The 11,464-nt window shown below is 38.9% G+C and overlaps 1 protein-coding gene across 1 annotated transcript; it reads left to right on the top strand.

Moving 5' to 3' along the window:
- mturn (maturin, neural progenitor differentiation regulator homolog (Xenopus)) lies at positions 1 to 11,137 on the top strand. The gene is made up of 3 exons (XM_008421473.3): positions 1 to 595; positions 6,598 to 6,720; positions 8,717 to 11,137. Exons 1-3 carry the CDS (start codon positions 437 to 439, stop codon positions 8,822 to 8,824), a joined length of 390 nt encoding a protein of 129 aa, XP_008419695.1. The 5' UTR covers positions 1 to 436; the 3' UTR covers positions 8,825 to 11,137.
- Positions 11,138 to 11,464: the final 327 nt, after the last annotated feature.

Genomic DNA, 11,464 nt, shown 5'->3' on the forward strand with positions numbered 1-11,464 from the left:
AGATTGCGGTGGACGGCTGGGCCGCTGAGCCGTTCGTCATCGCCTCTCTCTCTTTCTCTCTCTCTCTCTCTCTTTCTCTCTCTTTTTTTTTATCCCAGCGTCCCTCCTGCGTATGCATATATGCGACGGTCTGATTTCATAACGCGGTGAGGAGGACGAGAGGAATGGGGCTCTGAGAGGCGGATGAACATCAACCCCATCGGTCGGCTCACCGTGCAGAGCAGCAGCTACAGCCGCCGTCTCCACCCCGCCGCTGTTCGCCGCCGGTGCCGCGCAGAGGAGATGCGCTATAGCGGAGGCTGCTGCTGCTGCTGATGCTGCTGTTCTTTGCGTCTTGAGCATCATCGCCGCGACGGCCAAAGGGTGGGCACGGGGGGGTTTGGGGGGAAATCGATCTCCGGAGCCAGGGACACACGGTAGACAGGGACAGCAGAGGATGGAGTTCAAGCATCTGGTGGAGGCGGCGGAGAAGTGGTGCTCCGGGAACCCGTTCGACTTGATCTTCGCCGAGGAAAACGACGAGCGGCGGCTGGACTTCTACGCAGAGCCCGGCGTCTCTTTCTATGTGCTGTGTCCCGGCGGCACCGACACCTTTGTAAGTGGGCTTCTGCAGGGCCTTAACTTAGCTACTGTGTGTGTGTGTGTGTGTGTGCGTGTGTACGCGCTTGTAGGAGTATATGGGCTGGGTAAAGGAGGTGGTGGTGATGGAAGCGGGATAAGAGGGGAGGGTGAGCAGTATGATGTCATTTCAGTCTGCCTTCACACCTCTTCTCTCAGATGTGTTTAATATTGTCCTTCCTCTTTTTTTTCTTTTTTTTTGCTATAAATTATTTCGATATGGCTCTCTATTCAGGGCGGTATCGCCTTGGGGGTGACTAGAGCACTAACATTTTTTTTAGCTGTATTAAAAGGAAGAAGTCACCATCTTGTGTTTTGCACTGGATAGTAGAAGTAGCATGTGGATATTAGCATTATCAATTATTGAAAAAATGATTTTTGACATCTTTAGTGTATCTGCTACAAATGAACACAAGAAGTATGCTACAGCAACCTTCTACACTTTTACAACTTTGCTCAAAGTGAATTGCAGCAGCTTACTCTACACACCAGAGGGTTAGTTTTAAAACTAGCTAAATGCTGTTTAGCTAGTTTCCCAATAGGAATTCTTTTGCACGCCAAACATTTACACTATGTGAGGCTCTATATTAACCACAGGCGATGACATCAATGTTGAAGTGTTTTCCATGCATTGACCATACAGAGTTACTACGTGTAGTTGATTGGTTGATATTATGAGTGTTTGATCAAATCTCAATTGTTCAAATTGTAAACAAAAAGAGTGAACACATTTTTTTATATCATGTTTTCTTTTAAATTTTCTAAAAATATATTGTGAATTCATTCCATTTGATTGGTCTGTTTTTTTTTAATTCTCTCATTTTTGTATATACTGTATTAATTCTTCCCTTAATTTATTTACTCTGCACTTTAGTCTTTCCTTTTTTGCTTTTGCATTTTCAGCCGCTGCACATAACTGTAGTCAGGAATTGCTTGATATTAGTTAGCATCATATTCTGGAATTGTTTGTTATTCCAAAATGTTCATTCTAACTATGCTGCAAATTATTCTAATGTGGCAAATTTTGATTAAGTTTAGCATTTGATTGGGGATAACGGATCAGTCCACCGGCCGACCTATCGATCGGCCCCGATTTTCTTAATTTTGGATGATCATCCCAACACTTACATGTGAAACCAAGCTATCCACTGATATCTACCTCCAGGACCGATGTGACCTGTCTCTGCCTTCTGTATCTGCTAAAATCAAAATCGGCAGATCAGGGTTTCTCGAGAAAACTGCAGTCAGTGCACTCATACATTTGATATAAGATGATTTTGTTAAAGTCTGTGCTAATTTCTAGACAATAAGACAGGTATTAACGTAACACAATACTTGGATTTTATTTACAGTCTGATATTTATCGTTAATTTGTGTTCAAGTTATGCATTTAAGAAAGTCTATCTATCTATCTATCTATCTATCTATCTATCTATCTATCTATCTATCTATCTATCTATCTATCTATCTATCTATCTATCTATCTATCTATCTATCTATCTATCTATCTATCTATCTATCTTGATTAAAACCCCAACAAATGCGAAGTTTTCAGGTCATTTTCTTGTCCTTCAGAGTTACACAGATTAGGGTTAATTTGATGTGAAGAATGATAATAATAACTGGCCAATCTCAAACAACCCTTCTAATCAATGCTGGCATTTAAATGCTTTATCAATGTTTGCACCCTACCTGTTTGCAGCAGAAACATTTCTAATAGTCCTAAAAAATAATTATAGTAATAAAACAGTCAAAGTCGTATTATGTTGGGCATAATAATTGCAGATTTGTTAACCTACAAATTGCAACCAAATTATTCTACCTTCCATTATTATTATAATTTTTATATTTTTACACATGCAAAGGCCTTAATGGTGGAATCGGCCCTCAAAATTCAGCCTGGTCAGCCAGGCTAAGACGCACCACATCCTAATGGTGGACGCAGCACAGCCACAAACTGTTTCCTCAGAGCTGACTGTATGTCCTGCGGCCATGTGATGCAGTGCTGGAGTTATGAGTCCTAAAGTCCCAGAAGCCCGATCCGCCCCTCCTCCCCCCACCGCTCAGTAACACGGGCCAATAGGGCGGGGGAGCAGATGGAGATGACCCAGGAGCCGGGGCGTTTGTTCAGTCAATAACACATTATGTCACACGGACCGTGCCTCTGTTGTGTTTGCACGCCTCGTCTGGACGTCGGAGCAGCGCCATGGTGGGGAGTTTAGATAGCTGCTGATAAAATTTAGCTGAGTCTCTGCGCCTGTGGCCCTGCTCTCCTTTAAGAAGCAGATTCTAATCAAAGCGAGCAAACAAGACAACAGCGGATTCTTTCTGCGATCTACTGTCTCTCAACAGAACCACTTTGCTCTCTCGTCCTCATGCTCTCCCTCCCTGCTCGCAGCTTCCTCCTGCTCTGTAATCTAATCCATGTCAGATGTCTTTGCAGTGCGTCCTCTCATGTACTCATCTCCGGCTACATGCATGGTCAGACGTTCAGAGTTCACTGCTGCGCAGCTTCAAACCCGCTGCAACGACACTGCAGGCTGCACTCAATATTCTCTTAATATTTTATGTGGAAATATCCACAATCACACCATATGCCACGGAGTTGAACGCATACAATACGAAAAATAAATACAATTAAAGTAGATTGTACCATTAGTCAAACATTTATGTAATTGTGTGTGGTAGAGTTGCATTTTGATCTAGACTCAAATTCATAAACAACTGCCAAATATCATCTAATTATTTTTAAAATAAGGCATTTTTTACACAATTACACTTCAATAAAGTCAAATTTATTTGCCCCACTGTTATAAAAAGTCCAAACATACTAATCTGCATTTCAAGCAAGAGATAGGCCATCTGCAAAAGTGTTTACTAGTCTGGCAGCTCGTGCCGCTCAAGAGGAGAAGCCGCCCTGGGCATGTGCCCACGTAATCATTTTTCAGAAAGCTCTACTTTATCTACTGACGCTCATCAAACTTCCACTAGAGCCAGTGAAAATGCTACCTTGTTATTTTTTCAATAACAGATTCCAAAAATCAAAGTTTTTTTATAACACATTTTTGTTGAAGTTGAAGCATGCAGTTCAGATTAGACCAACCCAAGTGTTTTTGAATTTGAACTAGAGAATATTAAAGCAGTCCTGACTTAATGTAAAAAAAATCATTATTAGCCGCTAACAGTTAGCCAGCTGCAATTCCGTCTTCGTAATCTTTTTATGCTGCTTGTAACTGTTTCTTTTTTCTACTGACTATGTGCCTATCAACCACATGAACAATTTAAAATGCGGTTAGCTGTTGTCAGTCAGACCGACAAGAACTGAAATTCTGTCATTACAAGCCTAGTCTTCCATGTTTGAATATTTTTGCATTGTAAATCTTACATTATGAAAATTATGGTTAACTAAAAATAAAACCAATAAAAATAGATAGCGCATTTACTGACTGCAACCACATTTGTGTTGTCTAAATTTTTGCTAGTAGCACTTGAGTTAAGTATTTTCCTTTCGTGTTTGAACATGTTAGAATAGTCAGTTATACTGAAACATTTTCATGCCTCTGTCAGATTTAGATTTAAATAATTATTTTAATTTTACCATTATGTTTCTAATGACTGAACGTACTAACATATTGATAGTGACCCAGCTGAAGTGAAGAGTCACCGTTTGGGAACTGAGTGGATGAATTACCTCCTCAACATGTATTCACGTTCTGCAGACAGATGGTAAAACATTCGACTGAAACAGGAAGTTGCAGGACGGTGGTTCTTGAAGGCCACAATTGTAGACACTTGCTATAGAGAATCTGTGGAGGAAGCCGAAGATTAGAGTGATGGCAAGGAGACGTCCCAACCTTAGAAACTATGAGCTCATGAAAAAAGGTGAATGCTTAAAAATATTTGTAGACACATGCAAAAATGACGATAATACTTTAATTATTGATCAGAAGGTTGTAAATTATTATCAAATATACACCATAAACAAAGTCTTATTATTCAAACTTCTTTTCTGGTTTATAAATATTTGTGTAAAAAACTTTATCAAATGATAACTAAACCTAACTCCGATCTGCTTATTCTTAAATATATGAATCCATAAATGTATCGATTTATATGATCCATAAATATAAGGAAAGTTTGGTGACCTAGAGGGATTATGATAAAAGCAAACTGCTGTCTTCAGCTCTTTAACCTCCTCCTAATATGTTCTAATAGCTATTTTGTTTAATTATTGAGCTCTATCATCAGAGATAAACATTACCAAAAAGTCAGATAATAAGGAACACACAGTCACAAATTACAATATGCTTTGTTTTCCTTTTACAAATGATAATAGTTGTTGGATACAAGTTGAAGCATTTGTTTATATATATATATATATATATAGTTTGTAATAATAATCTACGCTTAAAAAACATTTCCCTGAAGAACACGTCAGGACTCCCTACTGACCTAAATCAGATAAGCCTAAAATAACACTTCAGACGTCATAATTTTCAATACGAGGTACGAGGCACAGTTCCTACCGCAAGCTTGACTGGACACCAATAATGCAGTTGACTAATACATAACCTAACAGTGTGACCTTTGGACTCTGATTGAAGGGACGTTAAGTACACAAAGCGTCATAGCTGCAGTGGTCCATCACACGCAGCTGTTTCCAGGAAAGCCTTGACCAACTTCTTCAGGAGCGCCTTGGCTCTGATATCAGCCTATCTCTAGTCAGCGCTGATTTATTGTGTTTATTGAAAGAGGTCACATATCTCAATAAGCAGGCTCGATTACTGTCCATTGCAGCACATCTCGAGGCAGATATTTTTTTTTAGTGCAAAATATCTTGTGCTGGACAACATTTTCACATCTTCCTTTGCAGCTCTGGCTGAATGTCCTGAAAGGTAAACCTCCGTCCCAGTCTTAAGTCTTTTTCAGCCTTTAGCAAGTTTCTTTCCAGGATTGCACTCTACTTATGCTTCCCACAGCTTCCCATCAACTCGGACTTGCTTTCCAGTCCATGCGGGCCAAAAAGTTACATTTTGGTTTCGTCTGATCCGAACTCCTTCCTCCACGTTTCCTGTGATCCCTACTTGAAACAAACATGAAACAAGACTTATTTGTGCGTATTTTTTCAGCCCTGTTTTAAATTTCTTCACAAATTTACATGTGACACACATACATTTATCTGACAGAGGCCACTCTTTGCTAGATTTTATTTAGTGGCATAAAGAGTATAATTTTCGTCACACTTCTTAGATTTTTACTCTTGAAAAGAAAAATTAAAGCTTGAATTCTTTACTTTTCACTTCAGAGTTCTGCACAACTTTGTTGCTCAACTGCATCAAACCTGAATGAAATATATTGAAGTATGTGATTTTTACTTGACAAAATGTTAAATTTTAAAGGTGTTTTAATGCTTTTAAAATCCACTGTAAATAGATTGGGGCAACAAAAACAAACTTGTAGATTTCTAGCATGATAAAAGTTGGCTTTAATCCTGAAACAACTAAATTAAACCACAAAGTAAACCAGATCCTTCTTTCTGAATAAAATCAACAAAGGGGGGATCTATTTCATAATACTATCAGATGCTGCTGATTTTTCAAAGAAAACTAGCAGCTGATTTATGATTTACAAGATGGTTTTATGATTTTACCATAAGAATGTATTTTATTTAATAACAATGCATTGAATATCCCTAAATCTCATATGTCCTTCATTTTTTAATTTTTCTGCTGGTGTTTTTGTTGCTTTTAGAACAAAAGATTGTGTCTTCAAAGTTCCTATGTCCTTTGCCAGCGCTTGGTTGAAAATATGTTGTAAACCAGAGTTTGCATGTGTGTGTATGCATGTGTGTGCGTGTGTGTGTGTGTGTGTGTGTGTGTGTGTGTGTGTGTGTGTGTGTGTGTGTGTGTGTGTGTGTGTGTGTGTGTGTGCGTGTGCGCGCGTGTGTGTGTGTGTGTGTGTGTGTGTGTGTGCGTGCAGCATGTTTGGAGCGAGAGCGAGGACTGCCTTCCGTTTCTGCAGCTGGCCCAGGACTACATTTCCTCCTGCGGGAAAAAGACTCTGCTGGAGGTGTTGGAGAAGGTCTTCACGTCCTTCAGGCCTGTAAGGAACTGAAAGCACGCAACTCACTGTGTCAGTTTGCTTCCTAACACACTGTCACAGCAAAGTAACTTCTGTCCGCTGAGTCTAAGTCGATTACAGACTTGATACATTCTGTTCTCTCTGCCCATAAAAGACACCATGCTGGAATAAACTCAAGAAACCTAGGAAACAGAAACTTAAGATTTGAAGCAACCATTTTTCAAATGTTTTCAACACCTCTGTGTCCTAGTTTATTACTATGGAAGAGGGTAGAATAAGACTTTTTTAATGTTTTGAAAATGCAGGTTAAATATAAAACTAAGCTGGTAAACACTTGAATGTGTTAAGATCTCATTTCATCCAATAATTACCCATAACCTTATTACTTCGTGCAATTTAGAGGTCACAAGATAACACAATTCAAACCTGATAAATACATAATATCTTAAGACATTAGTAAGCCACACCTGCAAACATACCAGACTGAACTAAATAACATATTTTTAAAAAGCAACACTCTTCAATAGGGAAGAAGTCTGCCGATTCTGACACTTCAGATGAGCCTTTAGGGTTGGCAGTGGTGGTCCTGTCACTAAGTTTTGGGTAAAGTCTCTTAAAAACTGTTTTAGAATTAGTTAAACAAGCATAAAAATAGTTTTGGAGGGGCTTTAGAAGCATTTTAGACAGCTGTTTGAAAAGCCTAGCTAAATCTGGTCACCTTTTAATCTCATTATAATTTGATGCTAAGCTAAAATAAGCTAATCCTCAGTCTGACATAGCTTCACTGTCACTGATTTATAGAGAGAAGATAGTTACATTCTAAACTACCTATCAGGAATTAACCAAAGCTAATGATTTTACCAGATGCTAAGCTATGTTTACATTTTAGGCCTATATATTCGGAAAGAGTGATACTGTTGGCGTTCTTGTCCACAACTGAGACATCGGAGCATTTGGGATGTTAGGGGATGAGGCCTTCAAGTGTTGTTTTCTCCTGTTAAAGATTTACCATCTGTGGATAAAGCTTTTGAATCAAACAATAAATTACCTCAATTATATTTTGACAGGGATTTTATTTGGCCTGATCTTATCCCTCTTTTATCTCCACCCAAATTGTGTCTGGAATGTTGGTGAAGTTGCTGAAGCTCTTAAAAATAAATCTGAAATTTGCGTCCCCTTTATGAACTTGTCCGTATTTTCATACATTATGGAGATAAATGATAATAAGAATGTGGAATCTCAAATATATTGATACTGAATTGTGAATAATTTACTCCAGAGTTATATGAATTAAGTTGTACTTCCAATATTTGTGGCTGTTTGTGATTTGGACTAACTGTCTCCTATAAAGTATGAGATATCCTGGCTGTCCTCCTATCAGTAGATATATGAAGACTCATAACCTTATTTTCATACAGTAAGTACAGCACAAGAGTTAGATTTTAGAAAACATCAGTTGTTTATGTGTGTATGAGACGCTGCCAAGAAAAGTATGAACACGAAGTCAATGCAAAATATTCCACTGAAGATGTCTGTTTTTCACACATATATATATATATATATATATATATATATATATATATATATATATATATATATATATATATATATATATATATATATATATATATATATATATAATACAAAAAGAGACTAAAATGGCAAAATTCAAAAGATCCAATACCAAACACCATTCTTAAATTTTGACTACAATATAAAAATACATCAATGTTAATCTTTTTTTACCCTGTCTCTCTATTGTTGGTATTTATGTCAAACTTTATACTCTACCATTACTACAAGTGGGCTTAAAAACAAATGTCCTGTCAAAGTTATCTGCTCTAAAGAAGGGAATATGTGAAAAACAAAAAACAGTCTTGGTAAAATAAAAAAAAAAGCTTGCTGCACATTCAAACATTTTTTTTATCATCAAACTTTGTGTTAATTATATGAATTTCTCATACTGGCTCATCCCTACTGCTAACACTCTACTGTGCCCCTCTCGTTGGTCTTTTAGCTGCTAGGTCTTCCAGACATTGAAGATGACAGCTTTGAGCACTACCATGCAGACATGGAGGGGGAGCCTGGGTCTGACCACCAGCAGATGGGGGTCAGCCAGCAGTGACGACCCGCTGAGAGGACCCCCGAGCCTGGGCACGACTGCTCCTGAAGACTTGGGCCTTGATACGTTAGCTCACTTAACAGCACACACTCTTGCAAACTTATAGTTGACATGCTGAACTCTCACCACCTTGTTCTTGAATGTTTCAGTGGCTTTGCTTTCCAAAGACTGCACTTTGTTGACCTCCCCCACCCCGTACTTTTCTAAAAGACACACACAAAAGTTTGCATTTTCACATATGTTAGGACTTTGTATTGACTTCCATTCATTTTAGTATAATGACATTTATGCCTAGCCTTACCAACAACCCTTACCCTTACAATTACCAGTATATTTGCAACCCTAAACCCAACCAAAACTGGATTCACACCATACCTCTCAATCTAACTAAACCCTAAAAAAGGGGGCCCACCCCACATGTAACTCCCCAAAGAGTTTGGTTCCCATGAGTCTCTTTTGGACTTATGGGGACATTGGTCCCCATAAATATTTGTTTTATGGGGACATAGGTTTAATTATACCAAAAGATCCTAATTAGGCTACACAACTAAGTACAAACACAAACATATATACACAAACATATACACACACCACTCTTATGCTTTGGGGTTATGTGAGCTGTAGCCATGTACCAGTTATAATCATTCACAGTCTGGTTAGTTAAAGTTCCACAGCACAGCAATATTATATCAGCTTTGTTATGCAGAAAAACATTCAGATGTTACGGCAATACGCACCCCACCCTCCATGCCAACCCCGACCTGTGGAGGCGAATGTGGCAGATTGCTAACTTTTTCAGCCAGTCTGACATAAATGACGCACAAATAACCAATAACATGGGGGAAAAACTGACAGTTTGTGGCTACGTGAAAGCAAAGGTCTAGCAGGTGCAGGAAAGAGAAAGGGAAGTGAGGAAATAACGTGCAGTTAGTCGTGACACAGATTCACGCTAGCAACATCTAACATAAACGCAGTCAAATAGGTTAAGGTGATTCCCTTGATGCAATCGCTCCTTTGTGTGGACTAGAAAACTCTACAGCTTTTCCTAGTAGCATGGATCATTTTAAAGTGTTTGTTAATGTTTGTAAAGCTGTGCATCAAAAATCAGTTACAAGTTGAAGATCTTTTTGACCACTGTTGCTATCTTATGACTGTCACAATAATAGCCTGTGCTGCAGCTTTAATCCTTCCTTATTTGGGTGTCTCGTCACCATGCGACACCCAGCCTCTTGAATGTTGTAGTCTTCCTATTGGTCCGAGGTGTGCCTCTCTTCCTGGGCACCACCTGAGGAGATAACCCTTGTAAAGCTTCCCAAAATTCCTTTCTTTTTCATGAAATGTTTTCAATCTGTTATCTCATTTAGGGGTTCTTCAGAATAGGCTTACAAAGGACACACCCACACACCCCTGGAGAGCATGGGAGGAAGGAGTAACTAGATACTGTTGACCACCCGGTTTGTGTGGAACGCTATCAGGCCAAAAACTTGTGACTTTCATGTGTCTTCAATGTTTCTACGCCATTTACTGTATTTAAGAGGTTGTGTAAACTACAGAAAATCTGGCGTGCCCTACCATAATAACAATAGATTAATAGTGTGCATTACCTGCAAGGTCTTTAGGCTTTTAAGAGTTTCCAAAAATTATCTTTGTTTGTAAAAATTTCTTAAAAGTTCCTAACTCATCCAGCATGGCATGTCAGGTTTGGATGTGGAGATGTGATTAAAGCAAGTTAGTTACGTCTGACATACATGGAGTTGAGGATTACATTAGCAATGGGGGCCATGGCATTGGTGCGTCATAGTTTCCTACACGAATAACTATTAGATTATACATCACACAGTAATATGAGCTTAAAATGACAACATATTGATTTAAAAATTCATTAAAATATTGGGGCTCCTGAGTTTCCCTTGTTTCTTAGATATATCCAAGTCAGTGATGTTTCTTGAGTGGTTGGTTGAAGGCAAATGTTGTTGATGTGTGCTTAATACACAGACAATGTGCAAACACGTTGTTTCACGCAAACAACATTTAACATACAAGTCACATGAAAAGTTATGCGTTTTTGACCCCTTGCCTTCCATAACACAACTTTCAGTTCAAATCTCAGTCAATGCACTGCAAGACTTCCTTCAGCTTTCTACAGCTAGGTCAACACAAAGGATTAACGGCTCCTCTGCCAAGTTACTTTGACTCGTAAATGTTTTATCATCATCATCATCATCATCATAATTTGCCTGTTTGAATGTTTTCCATGCAGTATATCCTCTGTCCTCTGACGTGTGTGACATTGGTCAATAAACGGTGTGAACTGAGTCTCTCGACGGTGTGTTTGAATGTTATTGGGACCAAAACGGACACTAAGGGACTTTTCAGGTTCCAGTTGAGGACCCTCGACCTACTGCTCTGCCAACAGCCTGCTAATATTATTGGAGCTGACGTCACGTGGCACCTGACGTGCAGCCTCGCGGAGCTTCGTCAAGGTGGAGGAATAACCGGATGTAAAGGTTGGCTTTCAAAATAAAGGCATAAAGGTTGGAAAGTGCTCACAGCAGTCCAATTTCCATTGTTTTCCTACAGTTTTTATACAGATCCAAATTTTCCAAACATCACATGATGATCACTTTACATAATTACCACATT

This window comes from Poecilia reticulata, chromosome 11 (assembly GCF_904066995.2).
Source record: "Poecilia reticulata chromosome 11, P_reticulata-male-v2, whole genome shotgun sequence".
NCBI classification, from domain to species: Eukaryota; Metazoa; Chordata; class Actinopteri; order Cyprinodontiformes; family Poeciliidae; genus Poecilia; species Poecilia reticulata.